At 36.0% G+C, this 25,081-nt stretch overlaps 1 protein-coding gene across 7 annotated transcripts; it reads left to right on the forward strand.

Annotated features, from left to right (window-relative positions):
• The first annotated feature begins 554 nt into the window (after nt 1-554).
• LOC113503328 (heterogeneous nuclear ribonucleoprotein 27C) lies at nt 555-24,395 on the forward strand. Of its 7 annotated transcripts, none has more exons than XM_026885187.1 (12): nt 555-703; nt 4,018-4,227; nt 7,110-7,300; nt 8,631-8,713; nt 9,472-9,692; nt 9,917-10,116; nt 11,249-11,338; nt 12,074-12,249; nt 15,546-15,630; nt 21,833-21,918; nt 22,185-22,266; nt 22,709-24,395. In XM_026885187.1, the coding sequence occupies exons 1-12, from the start codon at nt 666-668 to the stop codon at nt 22,831-22,833; spliced, it is 1,587 nt and encodes a 528-aa protein (XP_026740988.1). In that variant the 5' UTR covers nt 555-665; the 3' UTR covers nt 22,834-24,395. The 7 variants fall into 7 exon arrangements, with proteins under 7 accessions (XP_026740988.1, XP_026740990.1, XP_026740989.1 ...); XM_026885188.1 differs by having other exon boundaries at nt 557-703; nt 4,024-4,227; XM_026885189.1 differs by lacking the exon at nt 11,249-11,338 and having other exon boundaries at nt 556-703.
• The last annotated feature ends 686 nt before the right edge of the window (nt 24,396-25,081 follow it).

Raw genomic sequence — 25,081 nt, forward strand, 5'->3', positions numbered from 1 at the left:
TGAAAGTTCTTATACCAAAATTAATTTCAGTTTGTATTTTGATTTTGTGTTTCAAGTTAGTTTCCAGTACTTGCCACAGATGGCGTTACGGAAGATTAAAATGTTCTAAACCACAGACATTTATTAATTTTTATGTCTGTGTTCTGAACAGCATGCTTAAACTTTGTAGAAATTTCAAAAATGATGTCCAAAAGGACATCATAATAAATTATTTAAAAGTCAGCAAAGTGATCCAAGACTATTGAAATATTCTTTTAATACCTTTTCTTGCCAACGACTTAATGTCGATAGAATTCCCCTTTATAGATATGGCAACATAATTCCATGTGCTGCCCTCTGGTGTTCGGGTTTCTTTTCAAAAATATGAAACATTTTAGAACTTTTTAGCTTAAATTTTTAGCTTATCATAGTTTGTAACAAGAAGTTTAATTTAATAAATATAAATTAATTAATTAAATGAACACCAATTAATTTTAAGACTTTTTTTTTTAGATCTTTAATCATGGAGTATCCTTTAAGTGCTGTTTTGACTACTTCCCCTTTCCATGACTTTTTTTGAGAAAGCGGAAGTGGTTGGTCCGCCATAATCATTCGTGTGGGTCTGTGCTTGTGTGGTTTGGTTGTCTTTACCGGTGCCAACCATTATTTTTAATTAGTAGTAAGTTATGCGTATGAATCCAGACATGGACGATGATGAGAAGGGGTGAGTTTGTTTTCATCTATTTTTGGTGTGGTATAAGGCTGTCCACGACGTGCCAACTATAATAGGTCAAACTGGCATGTTCGCTTGGTGTGTCGCATTTCACGGATAGCCAGCAGGGCTTGTGAGACAGCATTACGTACTCAATTATGTTTGCTTTTAGCATGATTTTCATGATGATTTTCTCATTATATGACAATACAAGCTTAATTCTATAGATACGGGCCGCAATATTTCAATTAGCCTTTTACTTTATACCGGCTAGCGGGCACCGACCCCAAGCCTCGCCGTGCGACTTGCGTGGTACGATCATGGCAGCTATTACTTTCCCATGCTATATTTTCTCTGTTTAGAGTATCATTTCATTGCCAAAATTTACTCAGAAGTAGTTTATATAACTGTACTTCGAGTTGGAAAGCTGTTGATGTGGAAACGTCGCAATATGTAAAATTAACCTTTCTGTGACTAATCGTTGCTTTCTCTTATCGGTGATTTCGCGCAAGGGTATGGCAAGCGTCATTTTTTATGGATAATGTTAAAAAAATGAGAATCTTAACTTTTTAATGAGGTTATTAGATCAATGTTCGAAGTGCCGCGTAGCGCGATCTCATTTACCTACGAGACGCGAAACGTGCTGAATCATTTGCATATGGTTACTTGCCTCGTCGAAATATGTCGGTGAGCATATTTCCTTGATGTTTGCCCCCATGTGTTTTATTTTTTAGTAAACATGCATTGGGCGGTCGCTATGGACGCTTGGATGATAGACAAGCGCCGTAAATTACAAATAAGCGCTCAGTAATGCTGCACTGTGAAATATCGGATACGTGTCGTTAATTAGTAATATTTTGTTGTCTTCTTTATTTACACTAAGCAAAATTTTAATATGTAGTCTTCACTTGTGAGTAAATAAGCACATTTCAATATTTAACTGTTCACATGGCAAACATTGATTAAATATTGTGCATATATCTCTACTTTCTGTGCATCCCATCTTCAAACTTGAGTTTATTAGCATCTTTATTTTACTGGTATTTATTGTATTAAAAAAATGGTAATATGTACACTAAAACATTGAGGTATCCAGCATACATAGTTCATATAGCCAAAACTTGTGACCTGAGAGAAGTGAATGGTTACTTTCACCCATCTTGCTGCGCTTAGTTAGCAGAAAATTAATTCAAAGTTCAATTTAAAAGTATAATTATGAACACAAAAAAGTATTGCTTGGGCTGAGCAAGAAGTACATTGATTAGATAATGCTATTGGTGCTATCTTAAAAATATTTGTTGAATATTTTCATTAAAAAATTGTTAGTGTAAGTCATTTTGACAAGATTGCGGAGGATGAGTAATAGTTACTAAATATTTAAAATATAACTCATTGATATTGCAAAAAAACTGCTGTAGCTTGATGATGAGCATATTTAGTTTTAATTTTGCTAAAGATTAAAAATGAAGTACTAACATGAAACTATGACATCAGTTTCTGTTTTTGATCACGTTACTCTGTATTTGTTAATATAGCTAATGTTAGGAACATATATAAAAAAAACTGATAATGATTCCTGATGCATAATTATGTGCTACATATGAATCCATGCATGTTTCAATTAATTGTTTGAAGATAACAATTTATTTAACATTTAGTCTTTCCAAATCTATGAGCTGCTGTTTTTAATGAGAATTTAATTTTACACAAATACCAGTAACCACATGTTGCCTTATAATTAGTGAAAGTAAACACTAAATACAGTTATAATAGTGTATGTCTTGGTAAATAACTTTAAAAAGTTAAATATGATAGTATGAATAAACTCATTGCCGGTGTTAATGACTGGTGAGAGAAAATACATTTATTGCAGAACAATAACTAAAGTGAAGCCCTTGTTTGGTACTCACTGAATAAGTTTATTTCAATAATCATTGGAATGTTTAGCCTAGTGAACTTTAATTACCTTAGAACAACTAACATCAATATACATAATTATACAGTGAATAGTTTACCATGTTAATAATTAAAAGCAACAATAGTAAATTTCCAAGCATTTAACTTGTCCTTATCACAGACTAAATGACTATTGGAATATATTTGATAGATAGCAACAACCAAGTAGGTTTTTAGGTCATTTATTCTTGTTTATATCTTTGATTGCTTGGATTCAATTTGTTAAACTGCTAAATGGTCAATTTAGTGCAATCATTATTTTGAGGTCAACAAATACATATACCCATAACAGTGCTTCAATAATTTACAGTTAGATTAGAAAAATGTAGGTTCTTATTCCTACAAACAATAACTAATAGAAAAATCCTTGATCTTTTACCAATCAAGCATTATAAAACATATAAAATATAGTCTTGGATAGCTCAACCACAAGTATTTAGGTAGGTATTTCCTCATCAAATATACAAAAATATAATAGGCTGGAAATAATTGCGTGTAGTAAATATCTGTATTTAAGTTGAGGTCGATTGTTTACCTTATGCACAAACACTTGATAAAGGAGACAATCATGTCATGATGTCATAATATGGTTCACTACGACATCTAGTTTTATAAATAATTTCTGACCTGTAGATAAAAAAACAAGGCAGAATTCACGCATGACGTCAAATGTTTGTATTGCTTAAAGCTAAAGGATATTATCCTCTGTTAGATAAATTACATGGCAGCTTATTAGTTAGGCTAATGCATTTAGATCAAGCAAATTAATTTATGAAAGTTTAAACTAAGAGTGTTGTTTTAGTGCGATCTTTTTTGACGATAAAGTAAAATATTTTAATTCACACGGGATTCAGGATATAACACTTTGGTACTTACTAAATTTATTGAGACTAAAATCAACTAAAATGCTTAAACACTGATTTACAACTCTTCAATCGTTTAGCATCAAGTGCTCGATGCGCCGGTAACCGTTGCGAACAACCTACCTAACAAGCGGTCCAGCCGGCGAGTTGTCAAGGACTTGTACATCGTTAAAATTCATTATTAAAGACACTCTTACAACGCTTTCGTTTATTTGAACCTATCTTGTATAATATTCATTGTACAATATAATACGAAACGGTTTAATTGTTTAGGTGTAACAATTGGCGAAACTACATTTTTAAAAAGACTTGTAGGGTTTATTATTTGATAAGTTATAGAAAAACTAGCTTTCATTTATTTTTGTTCTTAGATTTCATTAATCAGTCAATCTCTATTTACCTTGAAATGCTGCATTAACTACACCAAGCTAGTGGGCAAGCCTTCATAGTCAGTATGATCTGTTACAAGTGTTAAGTGCTATAAAATATCTGTATTCCATCCTTTTGACCCAGAAAACTGTTCGTCGGTGGTCTGTCATGGGAGACGTCTCAGGAGAACTTGCAGCGTTACTTTTCGCGGTATGGTGATGTCATCGACTGCGTCGTGATGAAGAACAGCGAGTCGGGCCGCTCTAGGGGCTTCGGTTTCGTCACCTTTGCTGAACCGGCGCTTGTCAACGTTGTGCTGCAGAATGGGCCCCATCAGCTTGATGGCAGGTTAGTGCATATCTGTTTTATCAACCATCATAATTATTGTCAGGCGCACAAATTTTCATAGTATTAATTAAGCGTAGAATGTTTTTTTGGTAAGTAGCTGTTTTTCGATGATTAAGTTAAGCCAATTAGCGCAACCATGAAAGCATTTTCAATCAGGTTGTTATAAAAAGAAACGACTAATTGATTGCCATTGGTTTTGAATACATCGCAATTGCAAAACTTCAGAACTTCACTTTGTATTATCTGAATATTGCTTGATGTTTTATGTTATAGAATATTTGGTCTTACCAGATTAACTGAGTGCATGGATTAATTAATCTAAACGATGTCAGGCAGACAGACATATTCTGAAATTAATCCATTTGTCGCAAAAATAGTCTTTCTAAAAAAATCTTTCTAAAAAGACAATGTTGCAGCTACAAATAATTGTGACCCAATTCTTGAACAGAAATAAACTATATGTATGGCCTTACTCAAATACAGACTGTTCAACTATCAAGCTACACATTTTTAATTTTTATTTATGTTTTCATGATAGCTGAGTGTTTGCATCAATTTAATACTTAAAATGGTTTGATTTAAAATTTTCAGTAAAACGAAGCGATTGTCTTATTTCCATGATTTCTGAGGTCGTTTCGCTTCGTGTGTCTGCTTCAATCAGTATGAGTGAAGACTGTTGTTTTACACATCTTTTCAATTTTTCTTCGGGAACTACTTAATAAATCAGAATAAAAATCAGCCTATGTTCTTTTCCAGATCAAATGTTATATGCATGCCAAATTTCATCCAAATCCGGTCAGCCGTTTTTACTTTCACATTTATAATATTAGTTAAGATAATTGGAGAATTTTAGTAGTGATTTTAACCTTAATTACATCTTCAAATCGACGTACCACCGTATTTAATTTGCAAACTACATGATCACGTAATATTTTTTATTTAATCTTGTAAAACATACAATTTTGTAGTATAAAGCACTTTTAATTTTAAAAGTTATGATAATAAGTTTCCTTGTGAAGCGAATGCAAAGATATTAATAAACCGACCAATATTATGTTTATTGTCATATAATTAATAATTGCTGCAATGCGCGTGTTTGCGTGTTGTGGATATTTATGTCATTATACACTATCAAGGATCCGTCCATAAATACATGTGATGATAGAAGAAAAATCTATACACACACTATTTGTAGATAGAAAGTTAACCTCAAACTATTTTGCTATCATGAAAATTTCCTCGAAAATTGTTTGCAGGAACTTTCATTACATTAGTCCCCTTTTAGGCTAAAAGATTATTTTGGCAAGAAAAAGGGATGAGGAAGATTTAAGTATTGAAGAAAGGTGCCTTAACGATAATAGAATACCGTTTTTACGATCTGTTGGAAATTGAATTATCCACATCCAGGCAGTGCCTTCAGTTATATTTCTGTCGGTACGTTCAGATGTTTGTGGGATAGTAACACGCAAACTAGCATATACTCTTTGTTCCTATGAACAAGGAAGTCTACAAGGTTTGCGACATTTAATTACCTCTATTTAAGACGTGCACACTAAGTTAGAAAAAAAAAACACAGTTTAAACACCTTTTCTCAAATTAATATTAATAGTAACTTGGATCAAAAAGGATGTGAAATGGATTTGTAGATGTCAACAAACATCGTGACATAAAATATATACGTACAATAAAAAAAACATGTAAAAGAGTTGTTTTTCAAAAGTCCTTAATTCTTTATCTTTGTGTTTTCCAATGTCAATAATAGCATACACATACCGATAAACCGGTCAAAGAATGTCCACTTTCATTTGTAATCTTACTTGTTGAGGCGGATAGGGTTCAATTGCCACCAAAAAAGAGCAGTATCGTTCCTGCACAATAGCGCAAATACTGTTTCACAAGTACGTTACAACAGCACAGTCATATACTCAATGGATTCCGAAGAATATATTGATCTTCCAGTTAACGATGTCAGATTAAACAGTATTCATTCATACACCACGTAAGGAAAAATACTGTCGGCGGAATGCGAAAAGTTTCGATTGATCAAATAATGTCTTAGTTCGTACTGCGGCCATATTGGAATCCGCCATCTTGTTTTTTAGTATCACTGAGTCAATCCTTTACCATTACCAACCCAGACAAAAATGTTATCATTGGTAAAAATGGAACCCTGTCTGAGGCACTGCTGTCTTTATCGAAATAACGACAGCTAGGTGGTTTTCATTTATACGTATTTCTGTTGCAGCAATCTTAACCAGTATTAATATTTATTGTTTAAATAGAATGCGCTGTTGGACTTCCATTACTAACTGAAAATTGAAGTAAAGCATCGCAAACTTTGCTTTCCAGTTACAGTCATAGATATTGCAATACAGCTTTATAGTAAGAATAAAGAAGTAGACGTCAAATATTGGATGTAGATATATGAAATGAATAGGACATGAAGTAAAGCGTGTCGGTATTATATATATAGTGTTTTATGTGTATGTTATAATATTAATTGTGTAATTGATTTTGATTGATTTGAATTCTTGCATATAATGAACACAAAGTTGTTGTTTAAACAAAGTCCTGTTGTGACAATAATTTGTACAGATATGTAATAGATATAATTTGAAGGAAAACAATAAAATCGATTAATTGAGTTGGCTCTTTTAATCTGCTTTTATCGTGGTTATTACAGAAACGGTAAACCGAATCTGGGCAATTTGTTAACCAATACAAAAGCGACATACTGTACTTTGTTGAACCAATCAACAAGTTATTTTAACAGTGTCAGTTATTTTAACTTGCTGTCGCTAACGCACCAATTCTTTACTTAATCCAGTACCCTATGGCATATTTTTTTTATACTTTTACAAACAAATGTTATTCTTGTGCAGGACCATTGACCCGAAACCGTGCAACCCTCGCACACTGCAGAAGCCAAAGCGTGGCGGCGGATACCCGAAGGTGTTCCTCGGTGGGCTTCCATCTAACGTTACCGAGACCGACTTGCGAGTGTTCTTCGGCCGCTACGGCAAGGTCATGGAAGTCGTCATCATGTACGACCAGGAGAAGAAGAAGTCTAGAGGTAAGGTCGTCTCTGTCTACACTGCATAATCTACAGTTTTCATTTTATTCTAGTTTCTCCAACAGAACGGAACGGAACATTGCGTCTTCTCTTTCTTGTCTGAACGTAATCAAATATTTGAAGGCTTCAATAAATAAAGAAAACTACTACATCGAATTGTATTTACAGTGAGCTTCAGGATAAAAGCGTGGTATTTTATATTACCCGCCTTGATATTGTTTAATATTATAAACTACCAAGATAAATATGGTTTTGTGTTTCTCTTAGCCACCATGTCGAATTACGAATGTATGTATGCTACTTAATAATATTTGATCAGCAATTTTTAGAATTTCATGTTATTTCCTTAATTATTTGTTTTTAAGGTCAAGCAAAATACCAGTAAGCTGCGACGAATTCGATTCCTAATTAACACTGATTTACGTTCGGCTAGACCGTGATCGTTAGAAAAATCTAAAAAAGTATCTATTCTTTTCAACCAACTTCTTTCAATTAGCAAAGATCACAATCCACATCCAGGCAGCGCCAATAGTACCAACTACTGTCGGTGCGTTCAAGTGTTCGTGGGACATTAACACGCAAATTAGCATATACTCTTTGTACCCATGGGCAAGAGAGTCTACAAGGTTTGCGACAGGTCACTTAACCAACATAATAATATATGTACATATATACAAGATGCTACAACTTTAAATGTTTAAATGGTAGCTAACCTATAAACAGTGTCAGTTATTTAGTACCTTATTAGTAGAAGTAGAGGATACGGCTTGAATTTATACGTAGACAATTTGTCTTGAGAGAAAGAAGGGCGTGGCCTCTTCTTTGCCGGTACTAATCGACCACATAGATAACAATATTACAAGAGTGGTTAACGAGCGGGATCACATGATGCGCATGTTTTTGCTTTTGCTTTCCAAACGGAACACGTAATTAACGCAATCGAAATTATACTACCTTAACAGTTTGGTCAGTGAGAGATCACCCTTCAAAAGAAGTTATGACTTTTGTGCTACTACTGACAAAAGGTTTAAACTTGTACGACCGGTTGTGATTTGAGGGTTGGAATTGCAACTGGGCGGGGAACATCTCTTAGTCAGTGTTATTGCTTGACGATTCATAAAGCGTAAAACAGCTTCATGAATATAAAATAATCGAAAATCATGTTCTTACTACAAAACCGTTATTTAATTGTTTTCTCATTTTTTCTATACGGTATTAGTATTTCTACCTTTTTACTTGTTATAACTATTAACTATCTTATTTCATTCATTTTTGTAAAAAATCATTGAAGCCAGTTGTTGACTTATTAAAATTAAATTGTTTGTTTTAGGCTTCGGTTTCCTGTCGTTTGAAGATGAAATCTCTGTTGAGAGAGTCACCCAAGAGCATTTCATCAATCTGAACGGCAAGCAGGTAAAGTAACTTCAACTTAAAAACTAGAAACTCACATGGTACCAAATTTATATATAGGACACTAGCTGTTGCCCGCGACTTCGTCCCCGTGGTTTGAAGATATAAGTTATGATTTATATATACCTGCCCTGGTTTTTTCACATTTTCCATTGTAAATGATGATGTGTGATGGTTTATAGCCTAAAGCCTTCCTCGATGAATGGTCTATTCAACACAAAAATAATTTTTCGATTTGGATCAGTAGTTCCTGAGATTAGCGCGTTCAAACAAACAAACTCTTCAGCTTTATATATTAGTATAGAATAGATATAGATTATTTTATTCTATATTATCCAAAAAATGTTGTGGGAACAATGTTTTATTTACAATACGCATGTACCTAATATACCTTAATAAAATCTAAATTGTTGACTTGACAACAACTGCTCGCGTTCATCATTTTCAGGTTAACTATTACTACAACTACAAAATGTTTAATCACAGATTATTTAGATTTTGTGTCGTTTAGTCACGTAGTCTGCGTAGGGTAGGTAAGCGTAATAAGAAAAGAGAAGCTTATTGTGCGACTGCTATACTGCTAAATACTATCATTTTAAAGTTGTTAGTTAACGATTAGTGATAAAATGATAAGTTAAAAGATCGGTTTTGTGTCAATGTCAATGTGACTTAGCATTTAGATTACTCGTTATCATATTGGGCTGGTTTATAACTCACCTGTGCGAAATTTAAAGAACGTTGTTTAATTAAACGGGCATCAGGTGGAGATCAAGCGTGCCGAGCCTCGCGACGGCTCGGGCAAGCTCGGGTCGGGCGCCAGCGGCATGGGCGGCGGAGCCCTCAGCGCACCCGGCGACGCGCCGCAGGCCGGCCAGTGGGGGCCGCCCGCCGCCGCGCCCATCAACATGATCCAGGGCCATAACGGCCAGATGGGTGGCCCGCCCATCAATATGCCGATGGCTGGCCCCAACATCATGCAGGGGTAACGGAATCATTATTTCACTTCTTGCCTTATGGATTTACCCCTTGTTTTTAGTTTTGAGTTGGTTTTTCTGCCTAAAATTTTATTAGTTCGTTGTTCTTGCTCTGATTTTTAAAATTCCTTCTGTTTAGAGACTGCTTATGATTTCTCCTAAGTATTCACATAAATATTCGAAATGCACATAACATTGTGATGGAGTCAGTATAATGTTGTCGTGCGTGCAGGTACCAGGGCTGGGGCACGTCCCCCGGGCAGACGTCGTACGCGGGCTACGGCGCGGCGGGCGCGGGCGCGGGCCCGGGCAACTACCAGGGCTGGGGCGCGCCCCCCGCCCCGCAGGCGCCGCCGCACGCGCCCGCCTGGCCCGCCACCAACAACTACACGCAGCACACGCAGCCGCCCGCGCAGGGCTACGGCAGCTACGGTACGTACCCACCCCCGCATGTCGCACAGCTCACCACCGCCATGTCTCCCGCTCCGGTCGAAGGCGAGGTACGACGTACACTTCAACTATTTATGCCAAAACTGTCTTAGTTATTATATGTAGTTGTATTGTAGTAGCAAAAGACAGCTTGAGCGTGACCAGAATATTGTGAACTGACCATCCAGATGAGATGACGCATGATTGAAATTATGTTTGTTGTATCTCTCTAATTTTGAGAGGAGTCTATGCTCGGCTTTATATTAGACGTTTAAGTCCTCGTTTGGCTGTTGATTGCCTAACGTTGGTAAAGCATGGTTCTTAAGCTTAAGTACAAGCAAACGCACCCGCCCGCGCAGAGCTACGCCAGCTACGGTCAGTACACACCTCTAACGTAGACCCGTAAATAAGGGTTAATAAAGTCTCCCCTGACGCGCGATTCCGTAACTTAATTCCCTAAACGAGTAGCTCTTAGAGAAATTATCCACATCCAGGCAGTGCCTTCAGTTATGTTTCTGTCGGTACGTTCAGATGTTTGTGGGATAGTAACACGCAAACTAGCATATACTCTTTGTTCCTATGAACAAGAGAGTCTACAAGGTTTGCGACATTTAATTAACATAAATTATAGAAACCTCTAGTTTATTAGTGGCTTTGCCAATTCATTATTTTTGAAGGCTTGGATCATGATGCCGAAACGACTTCCGCCGAAAGAGAACTCAAACAGGTTCAGTTCATCCTTTCTGGCAAACGCTTGCATAACCTTGTCAAAGTGTAGACTAACCCTTCAGTAGGGCTACACAAGCGGTGCCGGCACAGCACCACCTGTGAAACTTAGGCACGTAATTAATAAGCAACATGGTATCGTGCTATTATGGACAGCCCATTGAAAGATTTATAATAAATTACACTGCAAACAATAAATTTATGGTATCGATGAAACGGAAGCGATACATAAATAAAAACGGGCTTTAAGTCAATATTTAATTTTACAAAAGTTGTTAAATGTACAAAAAAATACAACTTGTAATATTGCATAGGCCTCTTCCTAGTTGCGCTGAATCCTCCCGCCTTCCGCAACCAGTCAACCTCGTTGCCTACATGTTGATTGACGTGATGTTATTGGTGTGTACAGCTAACTACAGCTCTGCGCCGGCGGGCGCGTCGGCCGGCGGCAGCTGGACCAACTGGAACATGCCGCAGAACTCCAACTCTACCGGCTCCGGTGAGTAACGGGCCCTATTTGACGCTCTCACTGACCGAAACTGTACACTAGAATCGCAACTTTAGATCATAATCACTTCCAACGAACGGGAACGGTAGCGGCACGGATCTAGCATGTCCTAGATTGAAAAAACTACGCTCGTAAAATGGCATGAATAAGATTATAATATTAAGAACGTTGATAGGGAATGTGCTTTTAGAGTAGTAATTAAATAGGTAACTGCAGTTTTGGAGTCTAGTCTTTTTGACCATGGCGACGTACTGGTAAGAACAGGCTGCAGTTACCTACCACAACAAAATTCTGACTGTCAGTAAGGGCGTTTTATAACTCTATTTAAGACATATTTAAAAGTTCATAGTTATAATAAATGCATGTTGCACTTACTTTTCACCTTATTGCTTAGATGTAATATAATAATAATTTAAACTTGTTTGTATGTAGTGCTCATATAAGTTAAAGAATATATTATTTTGTCCTTTTTGGAGGCTCAATGAAAAATGTTTAGTTTGTCATTCAACTTCATTAAATATTTGTAAGGGTGCACTGGGCTACCTTGGACAGCTTAACTTTTCAAGTCGTCAACATAATTATGTAAAATTACTACAAATTGGGTTTTATACAAGACGCTTACGCTTGTTCACACGGTGACTTAAGTGTCTGCCGCTTACGTCGAGGTTACATCAAGAGTTGTCAAGCGATTGTCGATCCAGTATAAGTAAAGTGTGGGCTGCGCAGGTTCGTACGTGCCGCTGTCGGAGGGCGGCGAGATGTACGGGCGCGGCGGCGCGGGAGGCGCGGGCGCGGGCGGCCCCGCGCTCACGGGCGCGCTGTCGTCCGCGGCGCTGAGCAAGTCCTCGTCTGCCGACTACTCCACGTACCAGCAGTACCCGCCCGCCTACCAGCAGGACCAGGTACACGCGCAACAATACCTACACACACAAGCCGAATAGACCATACACCGCACCGACCATACACTGTGAGCTTCACGAGCCGAGACCGATACGACAAACAAAATGATTTATTATTTATGTTAAGACGTGTTTGTGAATCAAATAAAACGACTCTCTCCTATGACGAGAAGAGAACTCTTAACTTTGTGATAATCATTTCTTTTGTAAGTCGATTGATATGCCAATAGACTTATCGACTATGCTCAGCTCACTATTATACCGTTGAAAATATTGTTAAACTAAATTACCTGCTTATGTACTTGAGATACTGACGGGAGTACCGTCTTCGAAACCTTTTTGAACTTTTTGACTACTCGATTACTCGGAATTCTTTGAAGATTCTAGACTTCTTATGAATATATTTTCAATTATTTTATGTAATGTTGAATTTTTTTGAGAATATATCTAGAAGCCAGTATCTCATTTACTTAAAACATTTCATATTCTGTAACTTTGCAAATTAAAACTTACCGAATCTAGGTTGAAATTTATCGTTTAAATAAATCTAATCATGTCTTTAAACCATGAATAATTCAACAAGTTCATATACTATTTTCAATTTCTAAAAATTTAAACAAAATTTCAGTTTTGATTTGGTGTATCCATGTAATATTACATTATAGAGGATGTGTTTATTATTCAATAACGAAACAAAATTCAACTACATTCTCGTATAAAACATATCAGAAGATCGATATACAAGAAATTGCATTATCAAATGTTTCTTTTAATGTAAACACGTCTTTTATTAATATTTGCGCCTTTTGCGCTTAACGTAGCATGAACCATTTAGGCTATAGACCCGGTGATGGTATGGTAATATAAACACGACATTGCGATTTTGGGTGGACATAATCGAGGTAGAGGAACACACTTATATTGAAAACCGTATGAATTGCCTACTTAGTCTGTATCTATGAAAATATAAATGTGTTTTTCTGGCTTGGAAGTTCATGCTTATGCTATATAGATAATTGCATCGCTCGTATTGACACAGCGCGTTCACACAGAAATGTTGTTTATTCTGGCCTATTAGTTTTTTTTTTTTTCAAGTAGAAATAAGATTATAAATATAATCCTCGTAAGATATAATCCTCGTGTTTAACAAGTTTTTCTATATTTCGTTAAATTTTGATTCAAGTGCAATTAAAGATAAATATATCTTCAAATGTAAAGGAGACACTAAGCGCTCCCATCGATCTTGAGTATGTCAACCGCTTCAGTCTACCAAAACAGTAAGCAATAAGATGTACTACATAAAATTATATTAAAATAACAAATACGGTGATCGCAAGTTGTGTCAGTAGGTCGTGTGCAAAAGTTAACTGTACCCGCTCGATTGAGACGGGTAAGCGACGACGCCACTCATCGGGTGGCCTCGACGATTGCCTGTGATGTGTGGAATACTTACCAGATACTGGATGACTTAACTTTCATTTTTGTTTGCCTACCTCTTGCATTCCATCATCCAATATCGTAATTGCAAACAATTATTGACTATACTTTGGACAAACCATGTTTAAAATGCTTTTTTTATTTTGATTTATTCCTTAATCCAAGTTGTGACATGCCTGTAATCCAAGGTACAGTTTTTGTGTTCATGTCTATCTGACATAGCTTTTTAACAGCTATGGATGGTATTTACACAAAAGTACAGCCAAGTTGATCAACATTTGTATTATTTGCTCATCACCTCGGGGCTTGCATCCTTCCTTCCATACTCCTTTATCCTGCGCTTTACTTTATGATTTGATTCCTGCAACTACCTTCATATTAGTATGGCGCGTTTGCGTGTGCCTGATAGCTTGAATGACTGTTTGATATTAGTTAAATCCACTGAGAAAGTAGTGCGAGTGTACTGTAAGAATGAAATGAACTCTTCATACCTCTGTGTAGTGAATTCATTTCAATTTGGTTGTACTTTTAGGATTGTTTGCGATGGAATGAATGGTTATGATCAGAACGTATTGGTGAGCGAGTGATATTCAGCGAAAACATTATCCGCGAATAGAAACAAAGGAATCGCGGCTGTAAGCAGCATGAGTTTATAGTTAGAGCCATTAGTTTGCCACCCTTGCATCTGTGTGCTGTGTTCGAAATGCTTGTTTATATCACTATAATGTCATACGCGGCGACTACGAAGTCCACTTGTCTGCATGTTTTCAGTGGCGAGAATAATGTGCGATGTCTTTTTGATTTTACGAGCTATGCTGCGGTTCATAATGAGAATGAAAGACGCGGCGTTGTAGACGGCTGCGCTCGTGGCTATAGTTCATAGTCGCACCGCTATCCATAGTGAAAAATCAAGAAGATTAGTGTTGTTATCGAGTTTCGCTGAAGGTCTCTCATCACCGACCTCACCGGTCCCTCCTCCTGCCTCCTCCGCTCCCGTCCTCCTTTCGCCTAAACTTTCATCTCGCCCTTGGGGATAGTCACGCTTTCGCCCGGTCCATCTTCACGCGCTGCGCTACTTACATAAACCTGCTAAAGATCCAGTTAAATTGTGGCGAGTGGGACTTTATTGTCTTGTTCTTCTTTTCCAGTTGGTCGATCAGGGCCCACAAGAGTGGCTCCTCCAGAAAGACAATTAGAGATAAGGGCGGGTATCGGATGAGGGAATGTCGCGAAACACTGGTTTCTCACTATGGACGGTCGGTTGTTGCGACGATAACGCGCGCTCATCATTAAGGCATCGCACCGCACTAGATATAAGCTTACCCTTTAGTTCCGTTCGATATTCATATATAATATTGCATTTTGTAGCCGTGCGAGATGATTCAATCGCCTTGTTTCATCTCTACACTTGTAAATTGGCATTTAAAGTACAAATTAGTAAAATTTGGATTTTTTCATATTGTTACAGGTTCATTAATAGTTAATTTTATCGATAAAAATAATATTAAGAGCTGTACTTTAAGTGTTCAGAGATGAGAGTTCGTCTATTCTGTTAAATGTAATCAGAGTACATTATTTACAAAATTATGTTATACTTAAAATGTCATGGAGCATTTGCGAATGCGGCCCAAGGTTTTTAGTAATAATCCAATAGTTATATCAGCATGTACCTTACCATCTCATAGTGCCCTCAAAATATGCTCCATGACGGCTAACGGACGCACCGCAGCCGAAGCCTCGGCTCAGTTTAGACTCGAGAAAGCTATATTTTTATACCGAGTAGAGCACGTAGATCTCAGTACACGCTAGGCTTCAGCTCGATGCGTCCGCTGCAGCTGGGCTAACGTGTGCGGGACTGGTAGGGCTCGTCGTACGGCGGCGGCGCGTCGCGGTACGGCGCCGCCACCGAGTACCACGCCTCCGCGCCGCCCGGCGCGCAGCCGCCAGGTGTGCACCATCCGCATCACGCGCCCAAACACTTCAACGCCAACGAGTTTAACAAGGAGTGGCCCGCCGCGTAGGCAACCACACACCACACGTCACACACGCCACACACACTACATGCACACACATACTGGGAGAACGGTACCAAATGGAGTCGCGGATACAAACATAACATCATCGTGACAATCGCCTGTCAGCTCGCAAAACCATCATTTCTCAACTAATTCTTATACCCTCTCTTGTCAAACATAATTTTAGGGATAATATGCGTGTTAGTACTCCATTTGTTTCCTTCTCTGTGCACTTACACGACCGCAGTGTGGTTAACTACAGTCGTATCACTCACATGTTGATACACAATATTCTTTTCTATAAGGTATGTAGAGGTAGGTAGAGTGATTTCTGTAGTTTGTTACGCTGCGATAGACGCACACGCAGTCGTTGATACGCCTTCTAGTACGCACTTGTATTAGTAGCATTTAGTACCTTGGAAGCTTGTGTGACACAAATGGATCGTGTTAAATAATGGTAGTGGTAGGCAAATAATCGCTTGACATATTCACAAAGCGAGTGCGTACTTGAAGGTTCACTAATCATTTCAATGGTTGCATTCGATCGACTCCATCTATCGATTCTAAGTCGACGACATATAACGACTAAAAATAATAGGAATAGTTAGTTTTAACCGTTTTGATAAAGTATATGCTCCACATAAAACTGACGCGACAATTTAATATACCTCTGTAAAACTTCCCATTAAGATATAGATTTGTAGTTTTGTGTTTTTGGATTTCACGAACCAAACGATATAATACGTGAAAACAATAGCTTATGATATACAATGCAACAAATTAATATTTATAATAACTGACTAATGTTTAATTGATAAATAATTTAAAGCCTATTTAGGCGACGTAATTAAAGTCACCGACGACTACATTAACACAAACCCACACGCGTAAGTAAGCGATAATATTAATAAATAAAAATAGTTTAACAATAACATTGGAACTATTAGGTGTTAAAACTCTTTGTCTACTAATTTAATAAGGTACTCCCACATTTTCTCGCAACCTTTGGCATTCGGCCGTCTCTGAACGCTATTTATGAACGAATGATATTAAAACACTCGATAAGGCACCAATTGGTGTACGCATATCGCGGCTCTGACATGAAATGACCGGAAGTTTTCGCGACCCCTCTTCTAAAGCTAAACGATGCTGTCATTTGCGTGTACAACGGGTGTACACAATTTTATTAACTTTGCTTTTAATATTCTATTTGGATGTGGGTTTTTTGTGAACGATTTATTTTTACTTCACACATTTCGAATGTTTTCATATTTTTTGTCGGATTTACTAAAGTGATTTCTTTTAATAATGTCGTGTACGTGTATTGTCGTATGGGATCCGAGTGTTCCGTGGCATCCCGCAGTCCGGTAGAGGAAGGCGCGCCGTCGCGTCGCCCGCTCGTCGCTGCTCGCTCGCGTGACGCACATTTGACAGACACTGTTAAACAAGGCCAATTTAGGGAAAATGACCTAAAAGAACTTAACTTAAGCTAATAACTTGTATAAATATTTGGTATATATATCGGTATGTATGTTTAATGTTAGAATTTTGGTTATTTACCACACACTAGACTTAGGAAAACGGTAGGCATGTAATGAGATAATTATGTGTTAATATTAAACAAAACATAGTGACTGATCGTGATTTTAATATTTTTAATTATTCCCATTTTTAAAAAGGGAACAATTCTGTATAAATATTCGTAATTTTAATTTGTTTTCTTATACGCATTTTAGTTTTTTATCGCAATTTTTAAGTTGATACTATTATTATATGGAATTTATACTTTAATAAATAAAATTTACCTGCCAAATTGTTAAACGAGCAAACGATATTGTCGTATGTGTTAAGTAATGAAGCTCAAGCATTTAGGATATAGAGTTCGGTACGTGATATCGCCGCATGCGTCGCTCGCGCCGGCGCAGCTGCGTGACGCACCCCTCGCGCCCTCACCATACATTTGTACATATATATACTTACTTGTGTGTAAAGCATAATTTTAATCGATTCTCTCGTCACATAGTTTTAAAGTTTTAATTTATGTGATTGCCAAATATTTTTAAAACTGTATAGAGCTTTCGACGGCCGTTACGGCTGGTATGTTAGTCGTATCATAATTGTACCCGACGCGGTCTCTCGTCGCGCGGCCGCTCTGCCCCGTTACAAAGTGAGTTATAATTTAAAATAACATTGTTAGATTAAATTTAATGTTAGTCCTTTACTGTACTATATCGCTCAATCGTTTGACCGATCGACTGATTAAAATTTTAGTGATAAGCTAAGTAATTAATCGCGGGGCAGAGGGGCGACCGCGCGGCGGTCGGCCCAGCGCTCGCGCGCCGCGTCTGACCATTATTTGTTGTAATTATCTTAGAGTTTACGGACCTACTGATAGACTGCCCGACGCCCAAGGACGGGAGTTGTTCCTTTAAGTTTAAATAATAGAACCGCGCCGCTCCGCGCACGATAAGATTTGTTAATAAATGTTTTAAATAGACGAATTGTTGATGATTACATTGAATGCATAATTTGATCGTTTAGAATAGGGTTATTTAAGATCGCTCCATAAGTAAAGTATAATTTATCTATTGAGGAATATTGTGAGGTGTAAGCAAATTTTATAAGTGACTAGCGGTACGGGGCGAGGGGTGCGATGTCCCAAATTTAACGGTAAAAAATAGTGAAGAAGCCTTTTACAATGTGATGATCATAGATAACGCGCATACATTTCTTATAGCTCTTAAAATAATATAACATACAGACTCGACTGAGACTCTTCAGTATGTAGGAAAGTGAAACTCGTACCTTATAACAATATAATGAAATAATATAAACTAATCGACGTCGGTGCCTGACTGCCCATTAGGTTACGTGTACATGTGCTGCTTTGTGCCGCTTCGTTTTCTCTTCGTTCCTATGTTAGGTTAATTTGTCTCGATTCATTCCTGGTTATCTTTCTCAACATGGGTAGTGGTTCGTTCGTTCGTTTCGGTCTCGCCGTTTTGTATCGCTTTTACTATTTGCATTTGTTCGCAGTAACCTGCCTCGCTGGCTCCCCGATCCCGGCTCGGTTCATTGTCATTTGTTACTAGGTTCGCGCGTCCCCTCGCACATGTTCAGTTTGCATAATACCATTATGTTCCATTGTTTGGGTTAATGATAAAAAATACTTACTGTAGGTTTAATGTACAACCACCGATGATAAGAACGAAATTGTTCACATCTGTTTTAATATTAGGAAACGATGCCTTACAAAAAAGTTAAGTGAATATAGAGATGATTTATAATTATGTTATTTTCAGTGATAACAATTAGCACTAAGGTGTTTAGACACGGGTTCTGCCCCGCACTCACAAACCTTTGGAACAATTTAAGAACTTAGTTTATAATGAACCAACGTGGCAATCTTCTTATTAACATAAAGAATATAATTTATTTAAATAAAGTATGATATGTATTAGAAATTTTAGATTTACTCAACATTAAACTTAGTGCAAATTATTGTGAAAATCAATTGAGACTATTTATATGGGTTTTAATTATTATTATATAGGAGAAGAGCATTAAATATTGGATGAATTTATTAATTAAAAATAGTTAGCAAAATACAAATACGATAAGACTCGTTAGAGGCTCGTCTGTCAAATGTGGTGTTCACACGTGCGCGCCGCCTGCGCGTCTGTCTCTACTGCGGCGATCTCCTCCCCAATCCCTTCTGACCCCACTCACGGTAACTCCCTATATGTGTAACTGTATTATGTACATGTACGTACCCAGTATATACACTTTCCACTTCCATTTTAAGCTATGTACAATCCGTGAGTGACGACACGTGCATCCTTTGCATTTTAATATTACACCCTGTAATATCGATTTAAGATATGCAGCTGTATTTTAAAATAATGTTTATGAAATAATATTTTAATCATGGCTTAATTGTAGTACTGTTGCGTAGTTAACCTTTCGACTCTTGTTTGTATTACTTTATAATATAGTGTACGCGGTTTTTATATGTGTATGTTTATTCAGTAGTATATAAAGGAAACAATGTTTTGTGTAAAAGTGTATTTTGGTATAATGATAAAGTAAAGTTAGCAGCACCGAGCACGGCGCCGGTGCGCGAGCGGGCGCGCCTCAGTGCCGTGCTAGTATTCATTAATAAATTTATGATCGTAATTGACTAATTATACAAGACCCCTAGTGTTTAACGTTAGATTAGCAGTCGACTCATTTTAAGTTCACTGTTTACTCGTCTTATAAAATTAATTCATTTGCATTTAAATGTATATCAGAGGACGGCACTATCGTCCGCCTTAACTGTAGTCTTTTCGAAACTTATTTTAAAAACAATGCAGGTATTATTAAATATAAAACCTCATATTTATACTAGAATTTAATATAAATGTAATTATTGATCCCGAGTAAAATAAATTTCACGGGCTTTACAGTTAATTATAACATTAATTATTATAAAACCTAGGGCAAGTTGTTATTTATTTCTGTTTTAATTAAAAAATTGATGTTGATTATTTTTTAAACTATTATTTTCTTTATAGTAAATAAAAGTACATAATTCTCGATTGATTAGAAACAAAATTGTTAGGTGAACTATCGACTGATGTACAATATTTAAAGTAATGTTTACTTACAACAGTACCTATATAAGTTTTAATTTACACCGGCCCACTACGGGGCGGGCTGTATTTATAATACACACTTGTATTAATTTCCTAAAATGTAATTAATCGGAAGCGGCGACCGCGACCTAGCCACAAACTAAGCATGTTACAATTGTAAGACTATTATCTAGATTTGTTGTAATCTTATAATGTGTAAACTACTATACTTAGCCCTAACGTGCTGATATACTTGGTGGAACCTAGCGGAGCGCGCGCTGGGCCGCTGAGCCTAGCGGGCGCTCCACATAAGTTTACTTTATGTTCGTATAAAAAGGAAAATTATGATAGACTTAAACGTGCGTCCTTATTGTTTCTTTTTTACGATTATTACCTAATGATAATTAGTTAATTACGGTTTTAATTATTAATTTTAACCGAAGCACTAAAGTAAGACGAGAAGCTTGTACGCGATGATTTATTGATGTAATAAGTGCTATCACACTACATAACACTGAGGTCTTTCGGAGTAGAAATTATGCATTATTCATATTAGGTATTTTGGGTATATATATTTAGTGTTAGATTTAACTGGTAACATAAGTATGTAGTTTATAATGTAATGGAAGAAATAAACACTTTTGTCGTAGTTTCCTATTATTAAGCTTCTTCTATCTTAATGGATTAAGTAATTACTACTGGTTGATTAATAAAATATTAATATTACCACTGCAAATATTTGAGATATCTTATGATGAAATATATATCTACTTTAAGGACATTATAAAACGTAGATAATTAAAAGAAATCAAAAATTTCAAAATAACAATGGCATTTTTAATGATGAATTTCACACCCCCCCCTGCTCCTGTAGTCATCTGTCCTCCAGACAGGTAGTGTTATTTAGATATCATAATTTTTGTTTTTATATCGTCTTTTTACACAAAAATAATTTGAAACTTCCATAATAGTCTTACATCGAAAACAATAATGACTAACAATTCGTAGCTATGGAAAGATAATTAAATTATGCCGATTCCATTAATTATATATTGTCATATTTTATGTATACATTGTATTTATGTATACACTTTCATATCACTTTTCACTTGGTAACGTATTCTTTCTTTGTATATAATCTATACCCGTCTCTTCCCCATTCCTACTTTCCCTTTATTAAGTAGTGCATTAGTACCTACCTACATATTTTAAATACAAATACGTAAATTTCGCAATACAACTGTGTACATCGTAGCGTTGCAAAGAGATCAAACCATAAGTTAAATGATCGTTTACTGTGTTATATCACTAATCAAGCTTGGCTAGTAGAGAAGATGAGAGGCATGTCATGCTGAGTGACGCACTATAATTACACGTACATAATATGCTTCTAAAAGCGTAGTTTGATATAATGGGACATCTAGAGTAAAAATAAACTCCCGAAAGTTCTATTGTATTGTGAAGTTTACGAACTTTAAATTTAAATTCAACACGATATTGACTAGTCCTGTACGACAGAGGGCGACGGTGTGGGCAGTAACGCGGGCAGTCCCAAGTATGTGAACGTCCCACAGATGTCCGACGCAATAGGAACGCCCCCGCAGGTCTATAATCCAATCTTTATAAATATTAGTAAAACAGTTCCCCTTGAATTATACAATTTACTTGTTAATATAATAGTCTGGGACGCCATGTTAGCTAAAGCAAAAAGCTTAAAAAAATGTACTAGATGGCGCTGAACACAAAATCCCTGTAAAATGTTTTGAACGCTGTATGGTGCGGCCACAATATGCAGTCATAATGATGAATAATAAATGTTATTATGCAATATACATTATTATACATGCGCAATTAACGTAGTATTTAACAGGTGCCTATGATGTATTGCGGAGGCATGGTGTCGCCACAGCCGTCCTTTTGCAATGTCTCCGACATATCTGCGTCTGTTTCAGGTTTTCCATTTCCTACCCTTATCAATATTCCACTAGCCATGTAGTTTCCCATTTACATTAACTTTTTTTCTGTACGCGGTAATACATTTAAATGCATAATGATTGAATTTACAGAATTAGAATTGATATTTGGAGGCATCTGAAATAATGTAGAGTTGTTAATATGTAGGCAGAATATTCCACAGAGGTTTTGTTCATTATTGGTCTTTTCTAGCCAAAAAATAATTCAGTAACTGACCTCGTGAATGACTGAAACCTCTGGTGGTCTAAACTGTACAGTAGGTAGACGTACAATTATCATACAAAACTGGTGGGTGGATTATGGTGCGTGGTGCGGTAAGTTCCAGTTTATTATTTTACTTAAAACCATTTTATTGGCTTGGAAATATTGCTTTAAATGATTTATTTGTTGGTACAAATTATAATACAGTTTCCTTACCAGGTGATGACTATGAATACACTGGTGGGTCCGGCGACGGTTACCAACGGTCATCGAAGCGCAGCTACCACGGCTCATCGTCAGGCGGCACTGCCTCCGCTACTTCCTACCATCCCTATCGGCGTTAATGAGCGAGCTGCACAGACTCCTTGCCATTCATGAGAGCCTGGTAACTCAGTTACAGTACGTTTCAATGTTTGTTAGTTTACGAAGGTTTTTATTACTTTCATTCCGGTTCGATATAGATTATTTTATTTTAGGTTTAGAAAGATATTTTCTCGCATAGTTAATTACAATTTATTTGTAAGCGCACCCGTCATGGCCGCCACTAGACGACCTTTAGAAGTAGCGGACTGATTAATTTTAACTTGCTTTTAAACACAGGAAATAAATAATAACTAAGTCATTCACAGCTTTATATTACGTAAAGCATATTAAGTTTATGTATTATACAAATTAGGCTAACAAACCATCATGTATGAATCTTCGTTTATTAACAAACATTGTCGTACATTTTACTTGTAAAATATTATATCTTTTTTTCTACGAACGCAATCATTGAGTTTGTAAATTGTTTTTATTGGAAAAGGTCTATAGGGAACGCCTGTTAATGAATCGATTAAGTTTTTGATTAAATTTACTTTTGACTTTTAAGCAATTCTTTGACAAATATTAACATGCATATCACAGACTGGCTGAAAGCGTGTTTCTTTCATTGATTTGACAAGAATAAGATATGTAATTAGTAACAGGCGTGTCTTGTAGGCAGTTTTCCGAATTATTAAGTTAGTAGATTAGTTTTTCTTTTGGATATATTTGTGTAGTGTGGGCTGATTGGACGCGTCCATCCAGTGAGCTTTTTTATATTGTAAAATTCCCAGTTGTAATATCATTCTCAGAATTTAGAGCATTTTATCTACACACAACTATAGTACTCAAATTCTTATTTATCAAGCATTGGCTCATATTTGGCGGTTTCATAGTTTTACCTCCCAGCTTTAAGCTGTGGTGCCAGCAAAATACGCAAGTGATTATTCCTCTGTTTATTTAATGACCTGTCGTTTATAAAACTATACTTTTACATTTTGCATTACAAAACCGTGTCGGCTTTCTGAGATTATTTAAATCTCATAAGATGTTAGTTTTAATGATGTCTTTACAAAATAGATGTAAAATAGATACTATTTTATAGACAATTATGTCCACAAGTATTTCACTATGTTTTTTTTTATTTTTTAACGAATGTTTACAGTGATCTACTTTTGGGCGTGATTGCACAATTTTTATACCACCGTGAGCAATGTCTGTATGACCTAGTTTTTTCATCGTTAAAAACAAAAAATGAATTGACGTATTTTTCTAATATTTACTTTTAGATTTTAGATAGGCTAGCCAACCATGTTGAATGGTTAAAAAATAAATTCTGTGACTTCAAAGAAATCATGTTCGTTAATAGGTATTATTTGTTAATATGAGGCATTTATGACAAAATTCGAAAACTTTCCTCGAGTACATTCAAAATGTAAAATTACTGAACTTTGCATGTTTATATATGAATACGAAATTTCTGATGTGCGATATAAACTAACATTCGCGGCTTTCGGCCTCTAAAACAGTTGCGTTTGTTTATACTGTTTTCTCTTGAAACGTGTATTTTTGTTTACCTAAATAAAAACACTAATTAATTTAAGTTTTATTTAAATTTGAAGACAAGAGTGCATAGGTAACCTCCTACTGTTTCTGTTTAGTTGTAATTGTTCCTCACACGAGTACAGGTATATAAATTAATAGACGGTACTATTTTTTATAATAATCTTATATTTTATTTTTGAATCGTTTTAAATTACATTTTATAACTCGAGTAGGTAGGCCTTGTTAATAATATTTAAATAATGTACGATTAAAATTTAATGACATCGGGTAAGTACAATCGAAAATAGATCAGAAGTTTAAAATGTATGTAATTAAAATTAATGTTTATAATTTGTAACGATGTAATATAAAATAGCATTTAATGTACATTATTATAATTATTATAAATCGTTTAAACTTACACCAATGGACAGGTATACATTAGGTCAGATGGTTTAATTTAGAAATTACATTTAAATATATCATATATTAATATTAGGCTCTAAAATTAAGAGGTTATTATACTTTAGCACACATGAATTATAATTATAGTTTAGCAGTACTATACTCTGGACCATAGAGATAATGATAGCCACCTACACATTACACCTAAGTTATATATTTTGGCTTAGATTTTTATATTAAACGTGTTCTTTATTATAAATTAGTGTTACGGAAATTCTTATGTAGAGAATCGTCTAAATAAATTGTGTAAATTTAATTTCCACATTATTTTATTACAAA

Source organism: Trichoplusia ni, chromosome 19 (genome assembly GCF_003590095.1).
Source record: "Trichoplusia ni isolate ovarian cell line Hi5 chromosome 19, tn1, whole genome shotgun sequence".
In the NCBI taxonomy this organism is placed as follows: domain Eukaryota; kingdom Metazoa; phylum Arthropoda; class Insecta; order Lepidoptera; family Noctuidae; genus Trichoplusia; species Trichoplusia ni.

Excerpts from the sequence above, each read along its gene's own strand:
- LOC113503328 (XM_026885187.1), top strand. The coding sequence starts at position 666 with ATGCGTATGAATCCAGACATGGACGATGATGAGAAGGG. Across the intron at positions 704-4,017 it reads ATGGACGATGATGAGAAGGG|ACCCAGAAAACTGTTCGTCG; the intron begins GTGAGTTTGTTT and ends TCCATCCTTTTG. Across the intron at positions 7,301-8,630 it reads GGAGAAGAAGAAGTCTAGAG|GCTTCGGTTTCCTGTCGTTT; the intron begins GTAAGGTCGTCT and ends TGTTTGTTTTAG.